The sequence below is a fragment of the Caloenas nicobarica genome, chromosome 26, assembly GCF_036013445.1.
Source record: "Caloenas nicobarica isolate bCalNic1 chromosome 26, bCalNic1.hap1, whole genome shotgun sequence".
NCBI classification, from domain to species: domain Eukaryota; kingdom Metazoa; phylum Chordata; class Aves; order Columbiformes; family Columbidae; genus Caloenas; species Caloenas nicobarica.
The window spans coordinates 2,183,663-2,201,708 of record NC_088270.1 but is presented as its reverse complement, the minus strand read 5'-3'; the positions used below and the strand labels follow the sequence as shown (position 1 = coordinate 2,201,708).

The window sequence follows — 18,046 nt, the reverse complement described above, 5'->3', positions numbered from 1 at the left end:
CAGTGCCAGGGTGGGGGCAGGAGGGAGCCCTGGAGGGAAACTTTTACCACTCTGTTGAGTGTGGGAGAGTGAAAATGAACACGGAGTTTTGCATGTGGCAAAGACCGCAAACCTCTGGCTGAGGTTTTATCTCTACTAAAATCAGCCCCTTCTTGAGCACTAATGGAAACAGCGAGGCAATGACTTTTGCAGGCAGAGAAGGCTCTGCCTCTGTGGTCTCCTCTGCCTGTGCTGAGTACAGGCATCTGGGGTGCATGGGATGGAGCAGGGCTAGCCAACAGCAGGGTGTTTTGGGGCTGAGCAGTCAAGGCCAAAGGGAGAGGTGGGGTTCCTGGGGTTGGGCCAGGGACAATGGTGGGGGCTGTTCCCCTGTGTACAGGCACAGAAGCTGGCATGCACCTTGTGCACACCCATGCACACACATCTGAAAGCGCTGCCCAGCCATGCAGAGCTGCACAATCAGGGGAGCTTCAGCGTGTGTGCGGGCCTGGCAGCTGGCTGACACACAGTGTGGGACACACAGAAGGGGAGGGGAGCACACATCCCAAGCAAAAGCAGCCTTTGCTTGAAGTCTCGCACATAAATATAGCCATGACTTGGAGTGAACCGTGCCCAAAGAAGCAGATAGTTAGGAATGTAATTGCCCAAGCATGTTCCCTGATCTCTTTGGATTGGGGCCATGGTCATTTTTGCTTTTGGCTTGACAAAGCTGATGTAACCCTCCCCAGCTCACTCCCTAGGTACTTGTGGTATCCTGGAGCTGGCTACGGTACCCTCCGGTGGTCAATCTGGCTTGACTATTAGCCAGAATCCATTAGCATCTAATGGGAAAAGCCTCAGGAACACAGCCTCAATAAATGTTGACATATTTGAGGTCAATATAATCCTTAGGAAAATTTGCCCAGGTAATTAAAGCCAGACAAGGAATTGCCTGTCCCAGAAATATTTACCAAAGGCAGTAAAATCAAGACAGAGAGTTTTATAACCAGTCTATGCAAGACTCCCTTGCTATACCTAGTGCTGCATGCTGCTTCCCACTTGTCCAGCTCATCTGACACCTCAGCGAGACATATGCTATACAGGAACTCATCATGAGCCATCAGCTAACAGGGAGCCCTGGTCTCAAGCAAAGATTTGTGGAAGAAAGCAGCCCTGGAGGCACTGTGGTGTGGCGCGGAGCAGCACAGTGCTTTGCCATGACACAAGCGGGCCAATGTACGATATGCACATGCAGCCAAGGCAGGGACAGGAGGAGACGGTGGCACAGGGGAAGCAAAGGGGTTCATCTCCAGTGCGCACCCCAGCTCCCCAGAGGCTGAGGCTGCGCTGCCCAGCCTTCACGCCCGAGCCCAGCCTCTGGGCACTCACGCCCCCTGAAGAGTCGCTGGCCAAACTGCGGTATTTGCCGGTTTGTTTTCTTTCCTGCACGAAGCCTGTGCAGTGAGACTGACACGGCGCTGTACCCGCCTCAGCCGTTTTTGCACAAAGAAAGTGTTTTTCTGCCTGGCAAAGCAGGCTGAAAAGAGGAGCGGTGCTGCAGGAGAGGGCTGTGCCCCCGCAGCAGGGCCAGTGCCCGGGGCAGCGCTGCACCCTGCACCGCAGGCAGCACGCTCGGGGTGCTGCCGGGGGCACCGGGCTGGGTTGCGGCCGGTTTCCCTGCAGCGGTGTCTGGCAGCCCCGCTGCCCCCGTCCGGGGTGCTGTCCCCGCCCCTCCGGGGGTCGGGCTCTTGGGTTCCCGCGGCGAGCGAAGCCCCGCAGGGCGAGGACGTTTTGCAGACCCGGTGCAGGGGAAGGGCGGCGGCTGGGGCCGCCCGGCGGGGGCGGAGCGCGGTTCCCGGCGCCGCTTCCCCGTTTTCGGCCATTCGAAGAAAAGGGAACCCGGCTGCTGGAAAGGGGAAACGACCCTGTTTTGCAACCTCCGAAACCGGCGCTGCGGGCCGGGGAAAGGGACCCGCGGGAGGGACCCGCCACCGCTCCCCGGTCTGTCCGCGCCCCGGCGAGATCGGGACAGCGCGTCCCGGGCGCCGCCCTTCCCGTTCCCGTTCCCGTTCCCATTCCCGTCCATTCCCGTCCCCACTCCCATGGCGGCCCCGCCCCGCGCCCCGCCCGCCCGCACCAAACATGGCCGCCGTGCCGCCCTCGCCGCCGCCGTGCGCATGCGCTGGCGCGGCGGGACGAAGTCTCACCGCCGGGCCGCCCCTAGCCCCTCTTCCCCCCTCCTGGAGAGGGCGTCAACCAATCGGCGCCGGCTCCTCCCCGGCGGACGGGGCGGTGCCGGGCTCGCGGAGGGGAGGCTGGCCAATCAGCGCGCGGCGTGGCCGGGGCGGAGGGCGGAGCGTCGCAATAGCCGGGCGCCCCCGCCGCCGCCACCGCCCGTGGCCGCCGCTGCCGCCGCCTGCCCGGCCCGGCCCGGCCCTGCCCGCGGGAGCGCCCCCTCGCCCGCTTGTCCTGCAGGGCCGCGGCCCGGTGCCGGACGGGGGCGACGGGCTGGGCGAGGGCGCGCTCACGGCCGCCCCCGCGTCGCCCTCATGTCGGCGCCGCTGAAGAAGGGCCCCGGGGGGCTGATCGGGCTGATGAAGGACGCCTTCCAGCCGCACCACCACCACCTGGGCCCGCACCAGCCCGGCACCGTGGACAAGAAGATGGTGGAGAAGTGCTGGAAGCTCATGGACAAGGTGGGCCCGGCGGGAGCGTTGGGTCGCGTCGGGCGGGCGAGGAGGGCTGTGGGGCGGCTCCGGGGGATCGGGACGGGGCGGCAGCGGGCCCTGTGTGTTCAGGTGGGGCTGGGGCAAAGGGCTTCGGGCTGGGCGGAGGGGCTGTTGGGGGCCTGGAGTCGCGGGGGACTGGGCTGAAACACTTGGGGAGGCAGGGTCGGGGTTGGGGTAGGGCAGTGAGGGACAGGGCTGGCGCAGGGGTGGGCTGAGGAGTGCGGGGCGATGGCGTGGCCCCGTGGGGTAGGGTCAGCCTGGAGCTGCAGGGTTCTGCAGGGCTGGCGGGGGGAGAGAGAGCTGTATGGCTCGGGGTGGGGCTGGGGTGAGATGTTTGAGTGGGGGGCGAGAGCCGTAGGGGCGCAGAATAGGATGCAGCGTTTTGGGAGGAAGGATGCCGGAGCTGGTGGAAGGATGCGGGGTGGAGGAGAGGCCAGGGGCAGGGTGGGAGTGGGATGTGAAGATCGGAAGGCGTGGAGGGTGAACAGCAGCGCTGCGAGGGATGAGCGGTGTGCAGGGCTGTGGGGGGAACAGGTTGGAGAAAGAGGGGAAGGTTTGGGGTGGAGGACGCTCAGAGGATCTGGGGTTTGTACCGTCATATTCTTGTAGATACTGGGGTGGGCACTGGTGGAGGAGAGGCTGGGTATGGGTAGAGCCTGTTGGGGAGCTGCAGGTGCATCCTGGTAGTGTCAGCAGGTCCTACCTGTGTATGAGGGAGGCATCCAGGATTTGCTTGTCTGAAGGTGAGCCTCTGCCTGCAATAGACCCTGGTGTGTGGATACTGGATGGCGAGGCTGAGCATATGCTTTGTGGCAGTTCAGATCATTCTTTTCTGAATGAATAAGGACATATTACTGAGCTCAGTACAAAGCGTTTTCCTTAAAACTGAGAGCCTGGTAAAAGTCTGAATAAACCCCTTTGCAATAAATGCATGTAGTTACACAAAGATAAGGAGTACGAAATCTAATGTTAAACAACAAAAAGCTGTGGTGTGGGCATTGGAAAGGCCATCTTCCAGTCTCATGCCTTCTGCGGGGCACTGCACTCTGGGGTCGCTGAGACTCTCCCCTCCTCCACCTTTTAAAATGCCAGGAAATGGCTATTGCCGGGGGCTGGACACCAGACCTTTTGGCCTGATGGTGTGATGGGATATGGCAAATGATTTACTAGCCTGGCTAGGTGTGTTGGTAAATCCATTGTTTTAAGAAATCCTGGTGAGCTGTAGTGGATGCTAGCGTTATTTATAGAATGATCCAGTAAGCGGGCATAAAATAAAAATCTAACGTTTTTCGCGGGATTTGGATTGATCTTCTGATGTTATTACTGTTCAGCTCTGAGAAACGAGGCTAGGCTTGACATGTTGAATTCTAAAATGTGCGGTGCATGTCATAATGCTGGGATCAGGGCCCTAAAAGTAGTACAGAGTAAGAGCATCGCCAAAGGTGCCTGCAGCCCTTGGGGCATGTCACCTCCTCGCCTTCTTCCCCTCTGGGAGCAGAGCAAGCTGGGCTGATGGGCATACCTCATCCAATTACCCTGCAGGCTTATGCATTTCAACTTTCCTTTTGCTTTTCACTGCATTGTTTATGCATGCAGTGTCTGAATCTCCTGCAGTAAATGCTAAAGCAGGCAGAGTAGATGACTTTTTTAAAGTCATATTAAATTATGTTCATGCCAAGAAATCACTTTGTGTTGGCTGGCTCAACAAAAGACATGGTTTATAGTTGTGCCCTGCTGTGCCTGTGATGAGCTTTGATCACCTTCTGCAGAGAGAAATTGGGATAAAGATAAAAGTCTTTTGAGCAGTGCCAGTGGCTCTCTTAAAAACATTGACGGCAAGCATAAGTGCTAATGTAGGAAAGGTAGTTTGAGCATGGAAGTGTGATCCTCTTGTACATACAACTTGTAAGAATGCACATCTTCATTCTTGTGCATGTGATATAGTTGTGAATGTCAAACTGTGTTTGACCTCATAACCTGATGCGTTCAAAGGAAAAGGTTGGCCTAAGTAAAACTTGGATTACCTTGGCATTTCGAATTGCAGTGGGATGGTTTTTGGGGGATATACTTTCACAGCTTCAGATCTGCATAGCCAATCTCCACCATGGTATGACTGACAGAAAAGCCAAGGCTACTGTTGTATTTGTCACAAGTTAAAGTAACCTCTTTTAAACGTGCACTGACTTCATAGTTTTGCTCATGGGTGGCATTCGAAAGCTTTTAGATGTAGGCTTAATTTTTGAAGTCTTATAGAGTTAGTTATTCAGTCTCATTTGTACAGGAGGAAAGATTTGGCTGTGAAAAGCCTTTCAGATTTCAGTTAGACCTTGGTTATGCTTACACACATTTAGGAGAACGCCTCCGAATCAGATAACTTTTTAGTAGTGTAGCAAACTGCCAGGCAAACATGGTGCTCATGAAACTAGTGGTGAGAAGGGCTAAAGGAAGTTGTCGAAAGTGGGTTAGTTTTCTGGGCCAAGTAAACAAAATTACAGGTGCAAATAAAAAATGTCACTTGTGTGCATGTTTAATAGATGATGTGTTTGCCTTTCAGAAATGTGTGCTGTATCTGTGTGCATACAGTACATTCACAACCTGATTGGTTAGTCTGCATAATTAGCTGGTGTTGTCAAAGCATTTGTGCATCTCTATTTTCGGATGTGACTGATGAATTTCCTGTGCAAGTTGATTCTTGTCCAGATATTTTACCCATAATGTTCTCCATAAGCTGCCTGATGTATTCCTGTCTTTCAGATTCTTTCGCCTGAGGTTCTAATTTTTGTCAGTACTAACCATCCTTCCTACAGTTGCGTGTGGTCACATATATTATGGACAAAGAATAGGCGTTTTCATCACCGTGCAGCAGGATGGTCACCTTCAGCTAAATTAGGTGGCATTTATGTATTTATTTGTGGAATAGAGCTGAACATGACAGATGTCTTGTGAGCCTGCTAGCTTGCAGTGACAAACGGCACAGTAATTTTCTTGCAGTGTCCTAAACCTAGTATAGTGTGTAGACTGGTTCAAGCAGGAGGAACTGCTGTTAGTTTGTTTTTATTGTGCTTGCTCATCTTATCAGTGTCTTCAGCAAATAAAGCACTGCTTAGTATGAGAAAACGTATGATGTATTGGCTGGTGAAAATGATTCATAAGTTTTACACAGGAGGATGGGATTATAAATCAGTTCTTGCAAATATGATCTGGGCAGCAGGTGATGCAGACCACTTGGGTTTGCTGCTGTGGACGGTATTTGAAGAATAGGTGGTGCAGTCCTGAACTGCTCAGGATGAGGTATAAGGGATGTAGCAGGAGAATGGCAGAGTATATGTAGTAAGACATGGAGGAGGAAGATGAGCTTTGACATAAAGCTTCTCTAAACAGCCTACTGATGCTGTTCAGTTTCCAAAACTGATACAGAGAAATGCCACTGTAGGTCACCTTCGTTGTAAGTAGAAGAGAGGAAGGCCAAATACAAATTCAGCAGGAGATAAGAGAAGCTCAAGTAGATTTTCTTTTGCTGTTGGCTTAATATGAAACGAGATGTCATTTCAGTGAAGAAGTTAGCTATTTAGTTCTTAAAGGAAGGAGAAAAAACTCTGGCTTCTCAGAATTGCGCCGAAGGGCTCTGAGTTGGAAGGGAAAAGAGCGTTGTCTGGCACAATAGCAACTGGAGGCTGCTCAGGCTTGGAAATCTGTGGCATTGTCCCCTGTCTGAGGCAAGCAGGTAGGTGGGGACTTTCTGCCAGAATAAAAAAATGGGATGCTGTATCAATGGCCATGGCAAACAGACTGGATTTTTTGTGGGTGGAGCTGGGGATGAGCAAAATGGAGAGAGCAGTGAATGAAGAGGATGGGACAGGGAGACCGAAAGGTGAGAGAGGGGTATTTGGGGTGTGTTGGAGCAAACAGCCTGCTGCTGTGAGAGCTGGCGAGTCTGCCTTGAGGGGCCACCATTCGGCTAGGTTTGTGTTGTCTGGCAAGCAGCACTCTCTGCCCTTCCTGACAAATGCTGTGTATCGTTAAATGAGTGCATTTGCTTAGGTATCTCCTTTTTTCCTGAATGCTTCTTCCTTGCTTCTACTAACAGGTACCTAATCCACCTACATTACCTGACTGCAGTATTTGAAAGAGTTCGTGGTTCTTGCTCTGTCTCTCAGGTTGTTCCTGTGACAGCACTCCATCTATAGTGTCACTGCTTTCCTGTGCTGGTTACCCCCTTCCCTTATTTGTGCAAATCTAATGAAGCAGTGCTGAAGAGAAATATTTTAAATTCAGAGATCAGTCAAAGCAAGCTGCAGAATCTTGAGGGGAGAGATTTGATTCCAGGCCTAGAAATTCTGTGGAAGGCTTTTTTTCTTTTGGCTTGAATGCATGGATAACAGTTTATTTCTTCAAAACTTAGGGAGGAAACTGGGGTTTGATTGTTTTGTCCTATTGAGTTTGGAAAATGAAAATTAGTGAAGTCAATTTTAGGGTTCTTCACAGGCCACCCTCTTGGAATCTTTGTGCTAAGCTTGGAAAGCTTTGTTGGTATTTCTAAAAACCCGAAAGTATCTCTGTAAAAGGCCAGCTTTAAGTTTGGATAAGAGTTGAAAAACACGGATTGCTTGTGGGTGTTGCCATCACACCTACTCAGAAATATTTGCTGCTTTTTGGTCAATATCCTTCCAGTTGCTGGTCCCTGGGGAAGGCAGCGGAGCTGGTCCCAGGGCTGGGAACGTTGCTTTTGATGCTTTTGTGGTGCTGCAAGTGCAGGTGGAGAGAAACAAGCACAATGCAACTGCTGCTGCTGTCTTGTAAACCAACCAAGTTCGCTCAAGAGGCAGCAGTTCCTACTTGTGTAACTTTAAGTGCTTATCTTAGCTGCTTTTGGTCTACTTGGTAAATAAAGCAGCTCATTTGATAATCAAATGACAGCAGGTTTGGCCTTTCTGCTTATTGTTAGCAAGTCACTCCTTGGGAAATTATTTACAGAGGCTATGAGAATGAGTGGTTTGCAGAACTTGCTTCTGCTGTGAGGAAATGTTTCTAATTGTCATTGAAGTTTGTTACATTACGGACACACAGCGAGTCTGCTGCTTCTATAGCTGGATATTTTCAAAGGATAACAGCCAAACTGTGTTCTGTTACAGCTGACTGAGAAGTGCATACTCTGACTTCTATGCTTGATTAATGTGGCTTCCTCTTAAGAGCTGACTGTGTTTTTATTAAGGTTTTAAGCTCACCGTGCAATAAACAATTTCTGTTGAAGAAAAGATTTTGCTACGCATAACACAATTCAGCTGCATCTGAGGAGGATATTTAGAACCTGTTTATGCTGCATAGTGAAACTAGTTTTATTGGGGGAACAAATGTGTTGACTCAATTTGTTGATATGGTTTATTGTACAATGTTCACAGGCTCCAAGGAAGCAGCAGTTGAGGCATCAGAATCAATTGGATAAGTCAGTTGGCTGATGATCCATCTCCTTATCTAGACCTTCTAATCCTTGGCAGTCTCTTCAAAATGGAAGGAAAATTCTGGTAGTTTGGTTTTGGTTTTTTTTCCCCATGTATTCTTGCAGAGGCTTTTTCAGGCATGGAGTTCTTTTAATGGCAGTCAGATTTTTCTGCTTGAGGTTTGATGGATTGGGGTGCCCTTCTCTTCACTGAAACGGAGTCTTTCTCAGTCAGCTCTTATTAGAAGCACTACTGTAAGTCAGGTGTAACTGAGGATGTCACTTAACTGACAAGGTTGCTTTTTGCATGTACCGTGAATGGCAAAGTTAAATGCTAAAGCACTGGTTTAGAATAAATGACTTTGTTTACCATCCACATGTAAGTGTTTAAGGGAAGTAGGTTTTTAAGTATACATTGTAGGGAACTAGTCAATTCCTCTTGAAGGTTTCACAAGATTTTGTGGAAATGATGCACTACAAAAGGATGTTAGCTTGTTCTTCTACCTGCTGTTATCCACTTCCCTTAAGCTTTGCATTCTGCAGCGGTGCACTCTTTGATACCTGTAATACCTTTATACCCAGCCGTGTCGTAAGTTCAGACCCCATTCATGTGCTTAATATTAAGCAATCGGACGGCACTTGTTGTAGTGAAGGACTGTAGGAAACTGTATCCATGTTTTGTACTGGCTTTCCTCTCAAGTTCATTGTAAATAGCAGAAGCTGGAAGCTGTTAGCGAGCAAGAGAGCAGTAGGATTATACCAGCTGCTGGTTCTTAGTTTGTAAGCTTCATCTGGAACTTCATCTGCAACTCTTGAGTTTCAGCTGTTTTTATAACCGCAATTTTTCAGATTGCCACTTTGCGATTATATCTCTCTGTTATTTGCTCAGTCTCGATAATGGAAAATTTTGGCTATGGCGGATGGTGAAGTGGCTTCATTTATTGTCCCCTATCACATAAACTCTCTATCATGCATTTTTGGCACATAAGCTCTACATTCATGCATGTTAAAGACCTATGTTACATTCATCCTGTGTCTTGATTTGTTTGTGTGCAGGTATAACACTTGTATTGTTAGTGAGATCTGAAGAGGAATCTTCTACTTGTTTGTGCCTTAACTACATAATGCAAAATTATTAAATGCCTAAAAATGCAGTTATTTTATTGATGATCCAATAAATTCACTGTATATGGCAAAAATTTGGTTGATAGATTCAAGGTCTTTGAGATTATATGATCTTACTGCTAAAATAATAAATAGAGAACATGTCGATGGGAAGGAAGAGAAATTAGATGTTTAGTTGTATGCCAAGCGGAAGACAGGTTGCGGTCATCTAATAACCCTTTAATCTAATTACTAGTATCTCTGTGGATATGTTGTTACTAAAATAACCCACAAGACAAAACAAAAACAAAACCACAATAAACCCACAGAAATTATTGTGAAGAATCTAATTTGCTATGTGATTTATCTAACAGAAGTTAGAAGCAAAGTTGACGCATAACTGGGGACACAAGTTCTTGTGAACTAAACTTTCACCCAGACTTTCCTTACTGTACCTATTATGCTACAGCTTATTTGTTTTTCTTGCACAGAAAAATTCCTTTGCATTCATTCTTTCTTGATGGTTATCATTATCCATAAAATCTATGGTTCCTCTTGGTCCTTGTAGGTATTCAAGGAGGAAGAAAAAGAGATTCTTCTAGCATTGTTGCCTTCAAAAGATTTTCAGCCTGGGGACATTTACTAGCATCAGTAATATCTGCAGCAGTGGGACATTCTCTGTGGGCATATTTGTCCCAAATATATGGGTCGCTGTGAAAAGTCACTTTTGCAGCCAAAATTGGGGCAGCTAGACAGGTAAAGTCCTGTCTCTGGGCATGTTACGAGTCTGAAATGTGGTAGGAAGTGCTAGACACGTATGTCGTAAGTTACTTCCTTGCCATTTACAAACTCCATGTTGAATTTTCCTGAATTTCGTTTTTGAAAATGCACTTGGAGCGAAACGCAACCTCATGAAATATAATATGTATGTTGAGAGTTTCATCAGTCTGCGCACTTCAGTCCATAGACCGGATTATGTTACGGTTGCTGGGCTCCCTGTCTGGACTTAAACAACAAATGCGGATTGTTGAGAGTGAACATTTCAGTGTATTGTGTTTAAGTAACCGATCACTCCTTGCTATTTTTAAGTTTTCAAGATGGTATTTTCTTCGTTAACCGTAGGTGGTGCGTTTGTGTCAGAACCCAAAACTGGCATTGAAGAACAGCCCACCCTATATCCTGGATCTGCTACCTGACACCTACCAGCATCTACGAACCATCCTATCACGCTACGAGGGGAAGATGGAGACCCTGGGAGAAAATGAGTATTTCCGCGTGTTCATGGAGAACTTGATGAAGAAAACCAAGCAGACCATCAGCCTTTTCAAGGAAGGGAAAGAGCGGATGTATGAGGAGAACTCTCAGCCTAGGTAATGTGGAGAAATGTTTTCGAATATTTACGATATAAATTCAAGTGAACAAGAGCTTGAACAAATATCTGCTGGTTGTTATGTTGTCTGTACATGAAAACAGACTTTGAAGAGATTTAAGTCCAAGTGTAGAGTTTTAAGTAAACTGTACTTGGCTATATTGAAATCTGAGAGCAAAGTAAGTGTTCAGAGCCTGTGTAGCCATAGCTGTTGTGTAGGTCACGTATGCTAGGTTAATATAAACAAAAGTCTGCTGTGAAAAGGTTTTGCAGTCCTTTGCATTCTCACATAGAGAATGCCTTGTGAGAGAGGATGATAAGGTTCAGGATGGCAATTTTAGGAAACAGGAGAATATTTTATGTTACATAGCAAAACACTCATCCAGACTAACATTTCTTGTAATTGTTGCTGAGGCTTTACAGAACTTTTCCTTTTTCTGGAAACAGAAACTGTCCAGTACTTCTGGAGGGGGCCCGAGAAGTAACCTTGTTTTGTGGGAATAAAACATCTTATTAAAACCCCAGAACTTTCATACATTGGAAACTTCATATTTAAGGTAAATCAGGGTGCCACAGTCGTGAACTCTACTTTCATTTTGTTCAGAAGGCATAGCTGAGATCCAGGGACATCTTCAAGGTGAACAGCACATACTGAAAAGGACAGGTGAAGGTAGAAACTGCAATTGTATCTGAATATAAGGATCTCGAACAAAATAGCATGAAATTGCTGAAGACTGTACTGGACCTGAAAAGGTGCTTCTCTCTTTCATCCAGCTTTAAGGAAAGGAGAACTAGAGTGATTTAAGATTAGAATAAAGCTCTGGAAAAGGTTAATCTTACATATTTGTCCAACTGTTGGCAGCAGGTCTAACAGACAGACACCCGGAGTGTAGATTTGTAACTTTAAACTCATTTCAGGATTTTTGAGTAGACGCTGAATTAAAAAAAAAAAACAAGCAAGCAAACAAAACAGTGGGGAAAAAAAAAAAGTGAAACCCGCCCAGTGGCTGAACATTATTGCTCTGGGGAGAATATGTGGTTAACACCCTGCTAACTACTTGCTTGAATTACTTGGTGGGGGGCGGTAGTGGAGAAGTGCTGGCACATGTTTCTGGGATAATACTGAACTCTATGTAGCATATTCTATAACATTGAACTTTTGCTATAAATACACCTTTAGATTTATATAATAATTTAAGGTGAATAAACTTAAGAGGTCTTCTCGCCTTAGGAATTGAAGAAAAACATTATTTTTTCATTTTGTAAGAATTAGTGAATTCAAATATTCAAAGTGTGGGAGAAGCTTTCTAGTAGATTTTCAGCAGCCTGTAAAGGAAAAAACCCACATCCTCAATCTAGTATTCACTGGAAGGGTACTCATGGCAGTGTGTGTGTATATGTATATATAAAATAATTTGGTTCGCTATTGATCTCATGCAAGTTTGCCGCTAATGTTAGTCTGCAGTGTTTTGATAACATGCCATTAAAAATCTAGTCTGATGTACGGAATGATAATTTTGTCCCGACTTTTTTGGACTTTTTTTCCTGTTGTCCTTGAATCATCTTTCTTCCTGTTGTCCAGATTTAGTATTCATTTTGTTTCCTATTGTGTATGCTCTTATTTTTCTCCCCCAAATGTCTCTTGATGTAGAGCAAATGCACTTTTTTGGCATTTGCATAGCCAGCGTGAAAGCTGTGCAGGTGTTTGCTACCAGCAAACAGACCAGTAATCAGAAATGACTCAAGTCTCTCTTAGATTGTAGGATCAGAATTATCTTGATCACTTGAGCGTCGACCTTCTGTTTTTATGATTTGCTGCTTTTTGTAGTTGTTCTTTGTGTAATTTTCCTCTCAAAGTTTTCAGAGATGCTTCAGTACGTTCCTCCAAGGTGGACTAAGGCTGAACTGGAGCACAGGTGCAGAGAGCACGATGTCTTGTAGATATTTGTGCTGCTTGGAGAGTCCGTAATAGCTGCGAGATGTGTGTCATCGAGCATGGAGTGCTTTGGTACACCGCGTTGTGTGTGTGCTTAGAGTAGAGTTTGGGGGAGTATAATACGGGTGCTATTTGGTGTTTTCTGTAAGGCAGGCAGTTTAAAATCCAGTAGTACAAAACAAGGTTGCAGTTGCCTGTCGGATGTTTAAAGGTGTACCTGTAAAGGGAACATACATCTTGCTTCACTGACTTTCAAACTACGCTAGAGGAGCAGAGGTGCTGAGGACAGGGTAGGAAGAGGCTTGTGTTGACACTCGCTGTGCTTAAGGATGTGGGTGAGTGTTTGTTCCTTCACTTTGAAACTAGTACCAGCATTAAAAGTGAATGCAGCTCTCGGGTGTCATACCTTAACCGTCAGCATGCTGAAAGCATCCTCCCGCCGTGGCTAACACCACAGTTAGCGTGACTTCCAATGCTGTGAACACTCAATGGCTTCCTTTATTAGGCCTGTAACGGCTGTTTTGTCTCTGTAACGCGGTGGTTCTGATGTATAGTTGTTCAGATGAAATTGTTATTCTCTTGCATAAGCTCCTACTGTGATTTTTGTGAGGAGAACTCATTTTATTAGGAGAGCTTTAAAGATGCTATTTAAATTCTGCTGTAGCTCACTTCCATATCTGTTTAAAAATTAATGCTGTTCAGGGCGCTTTTAAAGCTTTGTATGCGCTTCATGACTAATAAGTACGTGCAGTAACTTCTAGTTACTGTTTAAAGACTGAGTTTTAGCAAGTAGATCGCGTTCAACTTGGTGACTTCTGAGTAGGTGTGGCGTTTCTTTTGGTTTGGGTTTTTTTTTTTTTAGTGGAGTATACTATATGGCTCCTCTGAGTTGTGACAGCTAGGGAGCTTATCTGGGCTGTCCTTGCTAATAGGTAGGTTGGTCTCTAAAAACGAATGATGTATTTGGGGGTCTGGTAAAATAAAATTATAACATCTGCGATTTTGTTATTGGAATCCAGTAGTATTTCAAGAGTTAATCATTCTGGATATTTTGTCATGTGCTTTCAGTAAGTTAAAGGTAGGTCATTCGTAATTGGTTGGCTATGCTGAAGTAATAAGCAGGTATTCTTGAGGCTGTGCACATTTCCGAAGCTCTTGGCTCCTATTTTTTATAGGTCTACAGTGCTTTCTAATGCAACTTAGCAAGTCTCTATGCAAAGGAGAAAGGTACGCCTCTTTAGCACTGACTAGCCTGCTGTGCTGCCTACAGTGGTAAATATGTGACTTCTCTGACTCTGTAAATACTGTGAATTTCTTGAGTTTATTCTTTAACTAGCGGTAACACAAACTGGTTAAACATCCATATTTTTTTCCTGCGATGTGATGCTTCCATTGATTGATGGTGCCATTAATGCTAATGTCACAACTGCTCTGAACGTGCAGAACTTGCCCAAGCTCTGGATTACCGTTTAATTTAGAGGCTCAGTGGTTATGTTGGAATACTTTTTGTTTCCGCTGCAGAAAGGTTTTGCTTCTCCAGACCTCTTACTTGCACAGAAGAGGTGCCATTCATCAGCTTTGCCCACTACATACATTTCTCATTGCAGCAGCTTTTTTGCAATTGTGTAAATAGCTTATACTTTACGTGGCAGGACAGAAAAATAGCTTGCTGATCAGTAGACAGGGATGGGACTCGTCTGTTACTTGGGAAAGGATGGGTTAGCCTGAAAAGTCCTTTTTTTCCACCAGTGAATCAAATTTAGTGCTTCTGTTAAAACAGTTTATTATGAGGGATAGTCCAGAAAACTTATTTTCTGAATAAAATCGGACCACTGCGAATGTTTCCACATGAGAATGCAGTTATGTAAGCTGGAGGGTCGGGGTTAGGGGAGAGGGTGAGGAGAATAATTGCTCAGGATGTGGACTGGGTGTTTGGGAAACAGCACAAGTAATTTTACTAGTTCAGCTCGCATGCTTTGGAAAACAAACTGTTAACGAACCTGCTTAACAAAACTAACATATGTGGAGGAGAAAATGAGGATAGGCAGGGAATATGATAAACCATCTCTGTAGAACATGGAGTTGCAAAAAAGGTTTGGGAAGCTAGTCTATATTTATAAACTGTCGTCTTTCTGACAATAGCCTTATGGGATGCTGGCTCAGCAGGATTTCACATTCTTCTCTAGCTCCAATGTGAAGACTTACTAATTTACTCAGGAAAAAGCTACCAATATTTAATGTCTACTGGAAATGACCATGCATATCTCTAAAGGGGAAGGAAATGCATGAAGAATGTCTTGGGAAAAAAAAAAAGATTTTAAAGAGGAAAAAGTTGGAAAACACTTGTGCTGGAAGAGCCGTCTGGGAGGAAGGGGGGTGGCGGGGCTAGTGTTCTAATCTCATATTTTAGAGTGCTTGCGCGTGCTCCTGTCCAGTGAAAAAGAGATAGTATAACATGTGGAACTCAAGCGGTGCATGGTGTGTGCGAGTCCTCTTTCTGTCGCTTCCTTCTAATACAGCTAGGACTTTTTTAAACAAAACCCACTAGTGTGAAGTCTACATCTGCATTTAAATTAGAACATCGTAAAGAAAAGAACAGGCTCCAAAGCTGCCCACAAGAAAGGTTTCCCTGCCAGGCTTCAGCATATGAACACTAACTAACTGCTTATTACCCAAGAAGAAATTCATTATCATTTAAATATTGTTGGAGAGAGGAATACGAATTATTTCTTTTAAATTTGGCTTTAAATTGCTAGTTTAGGTGATAGTTGTGGAACTTAAGTAACATTTAGCATAACTGGCATAAGCTTGCACTTATTTTAGTTTTCTTTCCATCAAAAATTGCACCACTGTCTTGAAAATCAATTTATGGGCAATGTACGCTTTCAGATAATAAGGAAGTAAGATTTTTTTGTTCTTCTTTGCTCTCAGAGCCTATAAAATTGTAGAGGTTTATGGAAGACTAACTCTATGGACTTGATGTTGTGGATGGAAGTGCGTGTCATTTAGTTTGTAGTAATTTGAAATGTGGATAAATTTCTCGATGCTGGCAAAAATGTGTTACTGCTGCTTGGCAACCGTACCGTGTTTCTTGGGTGCTTGGCTTGTGTATTAAGGGCCAAGATGCCGTGTTTTGGAATTCTCTTGATTTGAAGAAGTCTGCATTCATGGCATTCATTCATTTCAAGCAGAAAACAGATTGTGTTTCGGTGCGTGGAAGCTTTTTTGCACTATAAGGTAGTGTTGAAAAAAACCCTTGGCTTGCTGGAAGGTACTGAACAAAACTCAGCCAGCTCCTTCCCAACAGTTTGAAGCAAAACATCCATCTGCATAACGATATGAGTACACCAAAGGTTTCTGGTCATTCGTGGTCTACTGTACCTTTTGTGTGACGCTTTAAACTGATTGGCATGCTTTACTCACAGAACTCAAGGTATTTAAATACGTAAGTATGTTAGTTGAAAAGTGCCAGGACTCAGAAGACTGTAAGAAAACATGTCTGTTTTGTGTAATAGTTCTGTCCTGTATTATCTAAAGCACTGATAAAGGAATTAGCCTATAGAATTTCTTGCTTGTTTAAAGTTACAGTTGGTACTGTTGAAAAACCATTAGAATGGAAAGAAATACTGCGTGCAGCAAATGCCTTTCACTAGTTTACTACATTTTTGGCTGTAGACATAATTAATTGGTAAAAAAGGGTGAGGGAGGGAGTGGAGGGGAAGCTTCACAGCAGTCACAACTCTTGTACACAGATTTGTTGCTGATATTAAACAGAATAAGAGGCCGATGCAGTGGCCGCAGTCATTTCTGATTTGGCTGCGTGGGGGCCAGCTCAGGTGCGGTGTCCTGCGAACGTGGCAGTTTCGCATCCAGATGCGGCTGGACGTGTGTTCTGTGCGTGAGCCGGCATCCTTAGCCCCGGCATCCTTAGCCCCGGCATCCTTAGCCCTGGCATCCTTAGCCCCGGCATCCAGAGACATGGAGCAGCTCCTCCTCAGAGCAGGCAGTTGTGCTACCCTGCATTCAGGTTATTCAAGCCTGCTGTTGAGAGTATTTCATAGAACTGGGATTAGACCAAGAAAAGACAGAAATACCTAGTCCCATGGTTTATGTGTTTCCGTTCCCATTGAGCTGTTTTAGTAAGTGAAGTCGTGAAGTTGCAGAATTAACCAGCTGGTTTTATAGCTCTACAAAGAGTGAAACAGTGAAGCCTGTAATTCTTTAGATGGAAAAGTATGTTTGGAGCCGAACCTGGCAATTAACAACAGGTGATAAAGGTTATGTGTTTGTTTCCTTTTTCCCGAAGGATGTCAGGATGAGCTAGTCTACAAAATCTATGTAGCATTAGCTGATGGTGTAAAATTCTATAGTACAGACAAATTACTTGCTGATTCTAAAATGTCTGGTTTCCTGTTAGTCTGCTATATTAGTTGGCTTGTGGAGGTACTGTTAATGTTACAGAGCAGTGGCCCCGCATAGCTTTGTAAGGTGACTTCTGTTGAGCCAGTAATAGTTAAATGGAATTTCATTCACTTCCTGTGTTGCAAGTTTTGTTGAAAGTAGTTCCGCTGTTTCTATTTTTAAAACTGATTACTGTGTGTAGAGGACTCTGAAGCTGTCTCAGAGTTATAAAAGACATCATGGTATCACCTCAAGTGTTTCCACTTACTGCTTATATGCCTAGGCTGGAGTTTTACGTTAACGTGAAGAGCATGCAGAAAACTTCTTGCTGGTGTAGTAGCAGGATGTAAGATCCAGTTCTTTCTGGAACCAGACGCAGCCACCTATGTGCTGAAATTGGGTTGAACTACTCATGTCTGGGGCGTAGTTCGTAACATCTGAAAAGCATGTGTTATATGATAACCTCACACCTTTGTGGTTTCTGAAAGGTGCAGTTTACTTGTTAGAGAATCGTTAAAAGAGCTAATTTTTTTTTCTTTTGTTAGCTCTTAAGTCTTTAAAATGTCAAACTGTAAGATGTAGTTACAGGGGGAAAAAAAGTTTGGCTGTTTGCAAGCACCCAAGAACTGTGGTTTGGGGTGGTGGTTTTTTGTTTTGTTTCATCTTAAGTACTGGAGCTTGCACTTACCTGTAATGGATGCTAACCCTGTCACCTAAACATCATCTGGTGGTGTGTAATTCCAAAGTAACCCCAGAAGTGAGAGGATGTGAAACTTGCATTTCCTTAGTTCTAATTTTTTGCAGTAGTACTTTGTAAGTGGATAGATTTCTGCAATAAGGAGCATGTGATAAGGAATTACGAATTCCCTAGCTGTAAATCTAGCTTCAAGCACTTCCAGTGCTTCAGCTGTCTCACCTCTAAAATGAGGTAAAACACTTTCTTTTTTTCCTCAGAAAATTTAATATGATCTTATATTCAGAAGAATGACAAAGTCCTGAAGGAAGTCTTATCCATCAGTAGGGTTGTTGAGGTGTAATTTACAGAAAAGCAGGCATTAATTGCTCAACTAGTGAAATAATTGTGGTGTGCT

The 18,046-nt window shown here is 45.1% G+C and overlaps 1 protein-coding gene across 1 annotated transcript in view; it reads left to right on the top strand.

Moving 5' to 3' along the window:
- Nucleotides 1–2,405: 2,405 nt before the first annotated feature.
- The window catches only part of CBL (Cbl proto-oncogene), a 40,749-nt gene continuing 25,108 nt past the window's right edge, over nucleotides 2,406–18,046 (top strand). The window contains exons 1-2 of the mRNA XM_065652093.1: nucleotides 2,406–2,675; nucleotides 10,372–10,619. Of these exons, the coding sequence (XP_065508165.1) occupies nucleotides 2,529–2,675; nucleotides 10,372–10,619 (395 nt within the window). The 5' untranslated portion in view covers nucleotides 2,406–2,528. The remainder of the gene's footprint in view (nucleotides 2,676–10,371; nucleotides 10,620–18,046) is intronic.